The sequence below is a fragment of the Thermobia domestica genome, chromosome 1 (genome assembly GCF_964235325.1).
Source record: "Thermobia domestica chromosome 1, izTheDome1.hap1.1, whole genome shotgun sequence".
In the NCBI taxonomy this organism is placed as follows: Eukaryota; Metazoa; Arthropoda; class Insecta; order Zygentoma; family Lepismatidae; genus Thermobia; species Thermobia domestica.
Genome location: NC_137454.1, coordinates 385,107,168 through 385,122,367, shown reverse-complemented (window position 1 = coordinate 385,122,367; position 15,200 = coordinate 385,107,168). Strand labels below are relative to the sequence as shown.

At 35.4% G+C, this 15,200-nt stretch overlaps 1 protein-coding gene across 1 annotated transcript in view; it reads right to left on the bottom strand.

Annotated features, from left to right (window-relative positions):
• Window positions 1-1,162: 1,162 nt before the first annotated feature.
• The window catches only part of LOC145664907 (palmitoyl-protein thioesterase ABHD10, mitochondrial-like), a 29,155-nt gene continuing 15,117 nt past the window's right edge, over window positions 1,163-15,200 (bottom strand). Inside the window, exons 4-5 of the mRNA XM_081731993.1 lie at window positions 8,990-9,151; window positions 1,163-6,798 (exon numbers count right to left, since the gene is read on the bottom strand). Of these exons, the coding sequence (XP_081588119.1) occupies window positions 6,616-6,798; window positions 8,990-9,151 (345 nt within the window). The 3' untranslated portion in view covers window positions 1,163-6,615. The remainder of the gene's footprint in view (window positions 6,799-8,989; window positions 9,152-15,200) is intronic.

The window sequence follows — 15,200 nt, the reverse complement described above, 5'->3', positions numbered from 1 at the left end:
CGGTCTGAATTCTAGACCTCTAACGGTGTTCTTCAAACGTGAAGAATAAAGATAAATTCATCAGACTACTTGACATGCTTCCATTGTTTGGCTGTGCTATAGTCTTTTTGTGGAATTCGCGAATGGTAGAAAAGGCAAGGCGATAACAATCCTTCCATGAATATTTTTTTAATATAAAGTATTCGCCGCACTTTTGATGGAAACAAAGTATCCATGTAGTGGTGCGTGTACGTTCGAACTTCTGTTCCTACAAGAGAACTTCGTTTTTCAGCCACTACTAGGTTTCGTGGCAGAAGTTTAATCTTCCACACTGTGTGCTCGTCACGGTAGAGTAGTCTGTAAAATATCTACCTGCCTGCTGGACGACGTGTGTTTGATTCCCGATGGGAGCTGGAAATTTTCTCATTCTATCTTCATTCCAATGGGTTTCACCCAGCCTCTTTAAAATGGCGGAATCTGGTGGAAGTCAGGGCCAAAGCGTAATACTGACTACATCACAACCATGAGTGCGGAAGTCAAGAAAATGTGAAGCTTTCCCCTCCACACACTGTGCTTGGGGCTTCATGACCTGTCTCGAAAGAGGGAAGGTGAGGGGTGACCTTTACTTTCTTTATTTTAGACTTTATGCTTACATGACATTTGACACGGAAGCTCGCGATTCCAGGACACGTCACACTATTCTCACGGATGCGCCAACAATATGCCCTCCTTGAAAATATAAGGTAAGACAATGAGGTATCAGTACAATGTCATGGCTATAAAGATTAAGCAGGCTATAAGTAAATAAGCAATCAAAAAATAGCCCAGCCAGCTATGCGTGACACATAATTACGAGGGTAATTCAGTGGTGCTTTTTCACGGTTGTTTTACATTATATTTTACTTCTTCTGTGTATTTCTTACTATGCAAATTGTATTGTAATATTATATATCGATATTCAGAATCTTTGATTAAAAGTGTCTCAAATTACAAATCGTTACTATCTGTTTAATCTTCTCTATGTTCACTGGTATTAAGGGCGAATAATTAGTTCAACTGGGCGTAACACACTTACATTACTTTTAAGTTATATTTGGGATTCATACTAACTACATATTTCTATATTCTGAGCTTTGACATTTATATATTATCATAATAATTTAAAAAAATTAAACGAACCATATCCCATTTTTAACAAATTTATTTCAAGAAATAACAAAGTATCCAACAAAAATAGGCATTATAAAATTCTTGATAAAGTTCTTTCAAATAAACAATTAACAATAAAAAAGCTTTTTTTTTTTTTCAAAATAATGTGAACATACATCACGAATATTTTTAAAAAAGACATACAAAATTTTCTTTCACATGTATACGATATTAGCTAGTTTATAAAAATAGTTCAACATTATTTTATATGGCATGTAATAACCTCTATAAAATCAGTTTAATGTCACACCACTGAATACTTCAAAACTTGGTTCAATTTAAATTAATTTAGCATTACAATCATGTGTATAACCATCTTCAAACTTCTCGCCATTCTAACGTATATTTTATAAAATGCAAAATTATAAAATTTTAAGGTGCAGTTTCCTTTGTTTTTATCTCAAATTTGTTATTCAGTCTTTAGCGTATTGTTTTGCCTAGAAAACTTGTTAACTGCAGAAAGAATTACACCTTTATTAAGCATGATTGTACAAAATGGAAGTTACACTACTGAACCATATAAAAAGACTTCCATTGTGTTTGTCGTTCCTTCAATGGAGTTCTCATCTATATAAACGACAGAAGATTGTTTAGAAGACTAAAAACAAGCAATTTAACCATTCTTACATGCCACTTTATTCTTTCTGTGGCAGGATTGCGTAACAACTTCAAATATGAAAGTCAACTGTGACTAAATATAATAAGTAGTAAATCACGGGAATTACTAATTACTGTAAAAAGTCGCAGCGTAGTTTTGAAAATATGTAGGTAAAGTTTTTCAATATAATGTTTTAAATCAATACAATTTAAAATATATTTAATCTTAAGTCAATTTTCCATAAAGAAATGTATACAACAAAGGAGCTACTCTAAATTCCAATTAAGCTGATAGGCAACCAAAACAAACTCCCGTACGTTCCTCCTTTTTCACAAGAGAAAAACAAATGTTTCACAAGAGAAAAACAAATGCAGGTTCAGGCAGGAAAATTTGTGTGTTATACACCGTAATTTAAAATTTAAATTTTCCATTGCACTCCACTCTTACTTAGTGTATGTACTAAGAAGTCATTTGCTGTTCCTTTTAGCCACTACTAATCTCACTATCAATCATTAATATATATAGAGAGAGGCACTGAAACAGTTTCCAGAATGTTGTTCTGGCATCTGTGATGAAATCACAATGAATCTTGTGCAATACAGTCCTTAGGTTGCCTAATTATAAATCTGACAAGTGTGAACACGTCTTAACAGGCAGTGTACGAATAATGAAGCTAGATAGAGGAGTGGAGTGGTGATCAGTTGGCACATTGTCGCAGTTCGAGCAACCACAAACATGTGCAAATTGGGGAAATCTGCTTCCGAGACTGATAGCCTTACACCATCAAATGTTTGGCTCTTCCCAAAGCTAAATGTGGACCTCAAAGGTACCCACTGTACACGAGATCAAAACCTTTGCCTGAACTTTGGAAGATACCCAAAGAGGTCTTTTCGTCGGTGTTTCCACCAATCACAGGTGCGGTGGAACAAGTGCTCCGAAGGTGTCAACTTTGAAGGCGATTAAGAAAATGTTCACTTATACTGTGGTAATGAAGAGCTACAACAGAATTCTGGAAACTTTTTGATTGTCTCTCGTATATATTATCTGAATTGAGTTGTGTTGATTTTAGTTTATCGTCCCTTTCAGCAACGAGGCTATATGAGACGTGGACCTACTTATTAACGTGGAATCCGAACCACATGAGCTCCCGCCGGGAATCGAACTCGGGTCTCCCACGCCAAATATATTATCTGAAGTAGTAATGAAATGCCATGCTGGTCACAGTTTTATTTCCGTCATACAAGATGATTTACTATATATAATTAATTATTTATTGCTATTCAACGGGTAACATTTCTAAGATAGCACAGTATGCTTAATTTCCTTTACCTGAAAGAGAGAGAAAAAAACTACAGAACACTAATATTTTGGATGTAGTTTCTCTCTTTAAAACAAAGTTTAATAACCACGTATTGGTTTTCTAATCATTTGAAGCCTCGGTTAATCATCTTAGCACTCTACTATCGTGTTCAGCAGATTGTGTGTGTTATACTTAAACGAAAAATGAAATTATCGTATAAATACGGTGGTTATTTTTACTATTTCCAGCCTTGTCGATGGTTAAAATTGTCATTCATCCAGGAGGCAAGCTTTGCCATTCCAACACTATTTCACAATACCCAGCTATCAAAAAAAGTATACTACAGATATCGTTACTGAACTCACACCAATACACTTACATTGACAAAGATTACAAAAATATATATATGGGCTATTATGAAAGATACAATTAATTCAAGTCTTTTTACGTGTTTAAATACATTCTAAACTTCCGTATGTTAATGGTGGTAAAAGGAACAACAATATTTAAGTTTGGCAAATTTCAAAATGTGGAAGGGAGAGACTTCGTTTTGATATCTTATGAGTTTCGTAGAATAAGCTATCGATATACTCACTGGATAATGAAATATGTGAATTCATGAAACTTACAACTGTTATTTCCAACTGCTGTTTGCATATTAAAACATAAAATATAACAATAACTCAAATTAATAACATCAAGGTTTATCTATAATCAATAACAACCGAACATCCAACTTGAACAAATTGATTTTAGCAGATTTTGCCGTATACAATATAATAATCATGCTATTTGAGTAATTTTATATTATTAACCCTTACACGATCCTGGCTTTTTAGTTACATTTTAGACTTCAAGCAGGTACTGCTTCATTGCTATTTATCGTAGGATCATGGTTCATACCTTCTTCTCTTCAGAATAAAGCAATCTTTCAAAGGGTACCCACTAAGATGCCCATATCATGTACCCGAATCAGAAAATTAGGAAAAATTCAGGAAATTTTCCGAAAAAATTCCCTTTTTGAAATTTTAAGCCCGGGTTGACGTACAGATTTCAAAAATTTTTGACAAATACAGGTGTACACAATGCGTATGCAAAATTTTAATATGATATCTTGAAAGCTAAGGGCGAGAAAAATATTTGAAAATTGCCTCAAGAAAAAATGTGATGTACCCCCCCCCCCCCCCCGTCATTTGGCGCCGCCAAGTTGACCATCTGGTCCCAAAACGCATCTGGGGGTGTTCTTTGGTCCATGTCTGACTTGACCAATAATAAAAAAAAAGAAAACCTGGCTTAAATGCCTGTTATAGTACCTAAATAAGTGGTTAAAGACAACACTGCATTTTGGCACGAAAACGTACCATGGGTCGTATAAGGATTGAAAAGATTAAGTTTATTTGTTAACCTCATTCATTTACATCCTTAGAATTTCATTCCTAAGCTCATGAACTTCATTATTGGTACTTTTTGAACTATCGAAGCCAATTTCAAGCTCAAGATGGCTATTTAGATTACTTAATCATTTGTAACAACTTAGCATACAGTCTAGATAAGCAACACTAGCACTTGTTGCATCGGATGCTTATATTAACTTCGCAATAACTCGGAAAGCTAACCTCGAGAATTCCGGAGTGTTCATAATGAAGATATCTTCATTAGCGGAATAATTCACCGTTATAACTTTATTATATGATTCCTTAATATACTTAATAAAACAACTGTCTATAAACTGTCAGAATAGACACGACTGGTATCAAATAGTAATAATAAAAATAAGAAAAAGTATGTACATTATTGTGTCTGATATGTTAACATGATTTGCTATATACTAATATTTTCTAAGTGTGTTTGATTAAAATGATCAGTTATCATAATACTTCGTTTCTTTTTAATGTGCATTGTTACAAGTCCGATGACAGTCCATCACTGATCCAAGTATTTAATGCAGCAATGTACATTTTGATCTCAATATTGTTACGGAAAATCCGACAATGGCCCACAAACATTCGAAAGTACCCACTGAATACATAGCGTTATGAATATTGTTAAGAAAATCTGACAATGGCCTAAAAACGAACGAAAGTATTCGCCGAATACATAGCTTGTTATGAATATTGTGAAAGAAAATCCGACGACAGCCTATAAACGATCGAAAATATCCGCCGAATACATAGCTTGTTATGCATATTGTTAAGAAAATCCGACAATGGCCTAAAAATGAACGAAAGTATTCGCCAAATACATAGCTTGTTATGAATATTGTGAAAGAAAATCCGACAACAGCCTAAAAACGAACGAAAGTATTCGCCGAATACATAGCTTGTTATGAATATTGTTAAGAAAATCCGACGGTGGCCTATAAACGATCGAAAGTATCCTCTGAAAGTTCGCTTATTACGAATACTGTTAATGAAAACCAGATGATGGCCTATAAACGGTCGAAAGTATCCGCCGAATACAACGCTAGTAATGAATATTGTAGAAAATCAAATAATGGCCTATAAATAATGGAAAGTGCTCATTGATATTGTTATGTATATTGTTAAAGATAACCCAGTAACAACCTATAAACGATCAAACGCATTAATAGTGTATTGTTAATATAAGTTGCCTGAAGACTCTATCTTGCTGTTTTCTACACTGTTGTATTCCTGCAACAGTTTAGAAAAAAAAGCAAGAAGAGTACTTTTGTGTTTGTTTATTCATAGTGTATTTTGTTTATGTGTAATATTGAAGAAACTCAAACTATGATCTACGAAAGGACGATTAAAAGTACTTGTGTATTTTCTAAAAATGCGTATTGATGACCTATAAATCATTGAAAGTGCTCAGTGAGTTTTGTTTGTGTATATTATTATAGAGAATCCCATAATGACCTATAAACAGTTGAAGATATTTATGACGTATTTCGCTTGTTACACGTACCCTTAAAAGAAGTTGCGTAAGTACTTTTTAAATTCCTATCTTCTCAGTGTGACCTCTGAAGATTATATTTCAAAACTATGATCTTTCATTTATCTTTTGGAAGACCTGTACACGTGAGCTCTTAATTATGTGTTTTGCAAAATGAATCGTATTTATAAGTTGGTGTACTAATCCTTTTGAAACTACGTGAATCACGATTACTTTCATTTCACTTCTTTCTTTGCTCCTTGTTTCATAAATGGGTTAATACTGGAAGTTTAAAAAAGTATTAACATATTTTTTTAATTGTTTGAGCTATCTTAGTTCGCGCGCTTGCAACTCAGTGCCAGCAGCACTTGGATATCATTCCTCTGTATATATATCTACTGCATACGAAAAGCAGTATAATGTTATATCTTGATGTGAACATAACTGAGTTAGTCAACGGGAGCCTCATTGATCGTTTTCTGTTCCTTTTTTTTACAATCAAGTGACGTCACGTTAATAGACAAATAAGCAAACACAACCCTACCAAACATCTTTTTGTAACCACAACAGTAACCGTTTCGTTGTCATATTTGTTAATCATAACAAGTTAGCTTTAAACAGTTATTCATTTAATATCCTAAAGCTTTGAAGGTGTTTCTAGTGATTTGTCTAATAGTTCTTCAAGAGTTGTCAACAGGAGTTGAATGTCTTGTGGTTCCGACATCTGATGTTTTCCACATTTCCTGTAAATTACATCTACATCAGTGCTCTCCAAAGCAGTCATCAGCGATAAGGACTGTTTGAACGGGACATCAGGATCCTGTCACAGGGAAAGAAATCTATCTTATTAATCTTTTAATAAGCACAAAATTCAAACAACTTTTAATCACTATAAGAGCGCAATAGTTACTATTACAGTTTAGCTTAAAGTAATACAGTTTAGCTTGCAATTATCTGATTTCCAAGGTTTTCACTAAAATTTTTCTTTAAAATGCTCATAAATTTTACAGTGACAGAACCATCCCTTTCAAAATTTACAGTTGTGTCTTTCTCAAGGTTTTTAATGTTGGAATAAGTTGACTAATACTAACGGTGTTTTTACTTCTTGCATCTAAGCAAGTCTCTTTAAAACAATCTCTAAACGTAAAGAGCTTCAATTTTTAGGGAAATCCAATTAAAATTCCTATATTTCTTCCTTTTCACGGGGGAGCTGCTACGGAACTAATTTTCCTTCGAAACAAGAGTATTTACAATAAAAATGCAGAATCAGAAATACTAATAACGATTAGATAATATTAGTTTTTAGTCCGTGTTATTGTTTCTATAATTTTTCACACACAAAATATCAGAACTTGCAAGGATCTAGTTTTTATTTTCAACGCACAAAACGAATAGTGGATTAGTGCCCCCTCCCCCCCATACACAATGTAGAATATACATACATACAGAGTGTTAGTGAACTATACCGACAAACTGTAAGAGGTAATTCCTCACATCAAAATAAGAGTGAAGTTCATATTGACATGTGGGGAAAAGTGCATAATTTCAGAGCTAGAGCAGTCCAAAATTGTGATAAAGCTAAATTTCAACATGTGAAATTGAGAGAATGTTTCGAATTTGAGAAACCGTGAAGTGGCAGTCCATAGTGCAAAGTAAGCCATATATACGCAACCTAAAGATGCATATTTCATCAACGTGTAATGGGTGTGCAGGAGATTCTCTACAAGGTATAATTTCCAGACATGCTCTCAACAGAATTTTCAGACATGCTCCGACTTTAAGACAGGTCAGGTTCCAGGTAAAGATAAGCCATGACAGCACTGAACACGGAATGCTTCGGCGGGAAGTCGGAAGTGTTAGAGATCGTCAGTACCATGGTTTCTCGTGTTCAGAATAATGCATGCTGGGATGTTTTGTTTCACGCTTATAGGTAAAAAAAAGAAGAAAGAAAAAAAAGACAAAAGACAAAGACAAAATACATTGTAGCACGTATAATTCCGAACACGAGAATCGTATCTAGGTTCTAAAAAAATAGTCACGCCAACGATTAGTTGGATCGAGTTTAGCATCGCTTTCGGATTGAGGTTATGAGATGTGAACCTCTAAACAACGTAATGAGTTTAAAAGTTTCAGGTTCTCCCACTGGAAATCGAACCCGGTAACCCGTTCATCAAACGTATGCAGGGTAGCCACTAGACCAGTGTATGTTGGCTAAATCATATGACTAACTTTTCTGTGCCAATATACATGTTCCTGCGAAAATATTTTCATTCTCAGTCGCTTCAAGTTTGAGAAATGGTTAATATATTGAACTTTCATATTTATAGGTCTTTAATTAACATTACATAAAACGAAATTATGATATTATGGCCAATATATGTAAAAGTAGCACAATATCTAAATAATCTAAAAACAATTTGAAAGGTAAGGGAAAAAAGAAGGAATGTCACAAAACTGCATTTTCGAGAAAGTGGCGTTTTAATATTGAAAACCGCGTAAGAAAATAGGGTTAGTCAAATCTTTTGTTCCTTTTTACCTGGACATTTCTACATCTACGCATGCATGGCATATACAATCAAATAGTACCAAGAGTCACCAACAGATAGGACAAAGCACCCGATAAAGCACATGCATGGACATACCTTGTTTTTTCCCCTTCCCCTTCATTTGTAGTTTATCCACTATCAAAACATCACTTCACAATATAACTAACCTATGTAGATTTTGCCACTTTATAACACTATCACGCCCTTTTCATTATCAATTCTTGTCAAGGTTACCTCTGTCGTAATTGCTTATCCCTTCCATGTTTTTCTTCCAAGACTACATATCAAAAGACACTACCCACAGCTCAATTATTTTTATCATGACTGTACGTACAAAAAGAGTAGGAAATGAGTATATCCCGAAGATTTTTTTTCCTCTCAACCCTATATGAAGTTTTAACAAAATGGGACAATGAAGCACATGCACAGTTACAGATCATTGTTTAACTATTGTATTGTACTTACCTGAACTCCATGTAAAATCCTCACCGGAACTTGAATCGGAATTGGTTTACTTAAGTCGAATTCATAATTTATTGTATCTTCTGCAAAATCTTTACGGAGAAATAATTCGCCATATTTTCCTTGTAAGGAAACTAACTTGCCAGCATTAAATCTCTCTTTGTCCTGAAATTAACAACTATGTTAGAAAAATATTCTTTTCAATGCATTGTCTTTCATGAACAAACCATAAATATTTTCTTTTCATTTTTTCTACATAGAACACCACGGAAATAAACCTAAAATTATACACCATATTGGGTCAAAATAGATTAACTTCAGCATCAAAAACTGTTTTATCATTATTTTACATATAAGTTCATACTTATAATATGCGATGGATTTATCCTCTTATTCCTTACAAGCTTCAATCTTAAACAGACTTTTATTTCCCATGGCTGAAGGAATGCATATGTCAGGTTACATTATATTTAGATAAATTTAACGAAATTTATCACACAACAGACAGACAGATGGGATAGATGAACAGAGAGATGTATAAATGCCAGTGTAGTCGGATGGCTGAAGTTCGCTTCAATTAAACAGAATTTTTGACTCTCCTAGTGCATAAATATATGGGGCTATCTGATCGTTGTTTCTCATTCCTTAATTTTTCACTGTATATGTTTCTGATACTCATTGTGTTGTTAAAATACAGACATGTTCAAATTATTAGATTCACGCTCGAAAAATGCAAAGTTGATGTTGCAATCCTAATTTCGGAGTTCTAGAACATGTAATTTAATGGTTAAACCACCAGATCCTTCATTTGTTTACTGTACAGTTGAAGTGGTGATATCACCGTTGAACAGCAGTTGGCATTAATAGAGGGGAGGGAATTCTGAAAGTGGTATTTCTCTTGTAGACAGCTATTGTGGTTTCTATCAAAAAGTTACAAACTGAAGTATTATGGTTGCAGTCCTAAGCAATTACGACATTCAAAGCGTTCAACAGTTCGAATGGGCCAATTTAAAGTGATCGTGACGTGTTTTGTGTATTAATCTTTTATTCTGTGAAGTCCTGTAATCGCGGCACAATGGGAAAAGCCAGAGCCCTTTCTCCGCATAAAGTGGAAGCCGTCAAAACACTTCTGGCGGAAGGAAGATATATACAACAAATTGCTAGTGAAGTTGGGGTAGGGCAAAAATCTGTGAGTAAAATCTCCGTTGCAATAAGCTAGAAGCATATCTATCAGCAAAATAGGGTTGGGAAATGTGGGTGAAAACCAAAGCTATCGCTAAGAAGTATCAGAACACTAAAAAGATTGGCTCTGGGAAATAGAAACGCAACTTCTAGAGACTTAATCATAAAAATGGCTGAGTATGGTGTAGATGTTTCGCCTGAAAATATTCGAAGGATTTTTTGTGCTGATGGAATAAAAGCGCTCAGGCCAAGAAAGCAAAATTTACTCCAATCATGTCAAAGAAGAGCCTCGAATGGGCACGAGGCCTAGAACATTGGACTGCTGATGATTAGAGAATAGTGTGTTTCGGTGATGAATCATGTGTCTTCTTGTTTGATGAATGTTCACAACATGTGCGACGTCGATCTGGGGGGAATTCAAGTTGGAATGGCTCCAACAAACCGTGAAGTATCCTACTTCGGACATGGTTTGGGATGTGATGTCTGTCTGGGCCTGGAAAACAATATAAAAGAGGGAACAATGAAGCACGACCAATACCTACAAGTTCTTCAAAAAGAACTTCTTCCCCAGACTGCAGTCTGGTTTGATGACGCACACTTCATCTTTATATATGATGAAGCCCCACGCCACCGGTGCAAAACTATGATACAATTCTTCGAGAACAACGAAACTAGTGTTCTTCCGTGGCCGGACAGTAGTCTTGATATGAACCCGATTGAAAACCCTTGGAGCTTCATGAAGGAAAAGCTAAAGAAGAAGCATATTACAACGAAACATCAATTGATCGAGATCAACAATTTGTGATATTATAATACTGAATTTAAGTCAAAATGTACTGAATTCGTATATAGTATGCTACAAAGGATACAAGACTTAATAAAGAATAACGGATTTCATACGAAATATTAATCTTTGTGTGAGAGATCGTTTTCTTGCAAGTTTCCCATTTCATTTTTTGTTTCCAATTCAGATACACACACAGGTTGTCACCGTCCCATTTACGCTCGAGCAAATGTGAGGGTGCATATTCCTTAGTTGCGCAGATGGCGCGTGGAGTGGTGAGGTGGTATCCAATATTATTTTTAAATAAGAATTGAGGTTTAAAGATTTCCTATATATTTTATAAAAATACTTATGAGTATCGGATACAGACTGTGCAGGTATAATGAGGTAGATAGGATACTTATCATGACATCCAGCTGTCCATTGTACTTCACAAAAAATAACTGAGTATATAATTCTCATCGCACTTGGTTTCACTCCATGCACTTCATCTTCCAGAGCCTGATCTCCGGTGCCCCCTCGGTACGGGCTCCGACCCTTCCGCTGCTGCCACTGTTGATGTTCTCCTCTCGGGTCCCACGTGAAGAAGAAGGCTCTCCTCACTCTGATGTATACAGCCTCCTTGGCCGGATCCTGTGTTGCCATCTGGCGAGAAAACTGGGAACCATCCAGAGACGTGTCAGAAGCCTGGGACGATGTGGTGGCGCTGACTACCACAAGGTATAGTATTTAAATTTGAATGTCACGTACGCATTTGTTTTATTGATATTGAGAAGCATGTGCCATGACCACAAGAAACTAGATTAGAGTTACAGAGCAGTAATTTGGACTAAGTTCAAACGCGTTTTCTGATGTAATATTGTAAGAACAGTAAAATATTCAGAAACTGAATTTTGAGTCTAATAATTTGAACACGTCTGTAATTACAGATGATTCCGGAAGTACGGTTAATAGTCTTCACATCGCGGGCCTGATGATTTTTGAATAGATCGGATGTGGAATCATTAACAAAAGAAAATAGAACAGAAAGTTAAAATAGTGCTCAAGTTCAAATCTACCATATAATATCAAAGTTACAAAACAGCTAAAATTTTAGAATTTGAATTAATATAAAATTTTGGATTTTACTAATATACAATTATGTATAATATATAATATTAATATCTGAATGTAAAATACTGTCTAAAGCTGCACTCAAGCCAGGACCTTATCAACAGGAGTCTAGTGGCCTATTCATTGTAATACTAGATGCGGAAATATTAAAATCTGATTTTACAAGATGATTTGTTTCACACCAGAGGAAACGAAGTAATAATAATAATAATAATAATAATAATAATAATAATAATAATAATAATAATAATAGGTATTCTGTTATTATTGGCAGACCACTTGCAGCAGCTGAGAAGCTTCCATACTCCACGGTCTTCGGCTAACCTCTTCGTCTTCACGTACGATTTCTCTGTTTTGATATCGTTCATTAATTGTAGTCTCCTTCGCCCCTTCCCTCTCTTTCCTGCCACCATACTCTCTAGCACGTCTTTCATGATACAGTTTTTTCTTAGGCAATGTCCCAGCCAGTTTCTCTTTCTCTTCTCAATAATATCTAAAAGTGTTCTTTCCTCCTTAACCATTTCTAACACCCTTTCATTCGTTTCCGGTCGACCAAACTAATTCTTCCCATTCTTCTCCACACCCACTTTTGAAAGCTTCCAGTCGTTTTTCATCACTTTTACGTAATGTCCATGTTTCCACAAAACATTTTATAAGTTTTTTTTTTCAGCTCTTTATTCAATGTCCCACAAAATAGATTTTTCTTCCTCCTAAAAGCTTCTTTCGCTATTCCTATCCTTGCTTTTATTTCAAGTTAGCAGTTCATGTCATCTCTAATATGACTACCCAGGTATCGAAACCTAGTCACCTGTTCTATTTTATCCCCTCCCACTTTTATATTTGACACTGACTGTTGGTTCCAATCATCATAGCTTCTGTCTTTCTAACATTTATTTTCATCTCCTATTCTTCAAAGCCCTTCTTCAAGTTTTCTAACATTCTATTGATTTTCTTTTCAGATTCTGCAACAAGCGCCCTATGATCTGCAAATCTTATACATCTAATCATTCTACCTCCTACAGAAATGTCGTCTTCATCGCATAGGCTCTTTATGTAATAATAATAATAATAATGTGTTAATAATTCACTAATTTTCTAACCTACCTTTTCTATCCTTATATATGCATTCCTTATCCCCCCCCCCCCCCCTATATCACCAGGTTCTAGGGAAGTGAAGGTTTGAAATGGTCACAACGTGGCAAGAGATGTCGACTCCTGTAAGTAAATGTGATGTACAATTCGCGGCAAAAAACCTGCAACATGAGGATGTAAGTTTATTGTGAAACTACGCCTAACAGCACAGGGAATGAACACAGCGTCTAAGTGGAACGAATTACGCCAGGATAAACGTCGGCCTCCTCCCGTGCACACTTATTTTGGAGCAAAAAGACTTCGTCATTTCACAATAAACTTATATGCTCATGTTGCAGGTTTTTTGCCGCGGATTGTACAAGTTAGTCTCCAGAAGCCAGTTTTCAAGTCAGACGACCACATCAAAGAAAGATGACGTCGATCGTAAATATCATCATCCTTGATGAAGATTTCAAATTTCAAAACGCTTGTCTCGAGACTAACGCACACATCAAACATGACCAATAGCACCTCTACTTCAATAGCTGGCTCTCACCTCCACCAAGTAAATGCTCCATATTGTATGCGTTATCCATTTAGAGAACCGATACATGTACTACCCGAAACCTTACCCGTAAACAATTCCGTCGCGCAAGTCCTCCCTGCAAAAATCCTCTATTTTGAATTTCCTCACTCAATACCATCCCAGTCTTCATTCTGTATACAAACTTATGATCTTACTCATTACGTCATTTGAAACCGAAAATGCTTTCCTACCCTGCATCAAAATTATGTACCGAAGGCCCACATCCTACAAGAACTATCTTTACGATAACCAGCTTCTTAAAACTTTCCGTCCCTCTACCTAAGAAATGCCAGGTCAAATGTAACAGTTGTTCTAAATTCGATACCAAAACAACTATCCAACATTCCATGACAAAGTCAACTCACATATTCCATCATTCTGGCACTTACGATTCTTTCAACCTCACTTACACCCTAAAATGTATCCACTCTCCAGTCTTTTGTGCCCAATAAATGTTTTACTGTTCTTTTGATCCGCACTAACAATCCTTAATACTTATGTACACACAAACTCCCCACCCACCTGTATCACACTACACAACTCATCACACAGAACATACGGTTACACCGTCATCGTATATATATAGAATCTTTTCCCATGACTCATTTACGCCCTTCAGAAATAGGAGAGACATTACGATCCTATACGTGTACCCCCTTGTTTGAGCCTATAACTACTCCACTCATCATTCACTCCGCTTTCCAAACACTCATTTACATTTTTATTTTATTAAAAAAAATCTTATCCGAAAAGAACAATATATTAATAAACGATTTCAAGTCTCTGGAAGCTTCATCAAGAACTCTTTTCCCCTGTTACGTACCCGCCAGGAATAACAAACGAAATTTCTTTTATCTTAAAGTGTTTAAAACAGTTTAAGATAGGAAATAACTGAAAACGATGGAAACCAGTATGCTACTGAATAAAACCTGACCCCGCATGCTAACACCCAACCTTTAGATAAATAACTATCAAAGTAGTTTTTAATAACTAAACTAAAGGAAAAAAACAAAGATAAACTCCCAAATAAAAAAGCTGTGTGGGAGCAGCGGGGTCATCTCACTCTCATCGCCGCTCTTCTCACCTGGTCACTCCACTGCAAAGCGATTGAGGATCAGACCTTCCTGCAGCATGGAACTAAAAACAATAGTGTAAGTCATTTTCCCCTTTTCTCCGATCTATGAGTTACAAATTGGGTAGCGAAATTGGTATCCCGTGAAGGGATAATACATTCACTAAAATCCACTATATTATTTGTTAACTTTGTAAGTGTAACAACCAATAAACCAGATTTTGTTCAAACTAAATTAATTTTTCAATAGCCAAAGTTAACAATTAAGTTGTATCTCTAAAAATTGTCTCTTTAAGGAATCAAAATCGATATTTTAAAAGATCGAAACATGGCTCCCCGGCGGGGAATCGAACCCATTTATTTAAAGGTTGGGTGTTAGCATGCGGGGTCAGGTTTTATTCAGTTG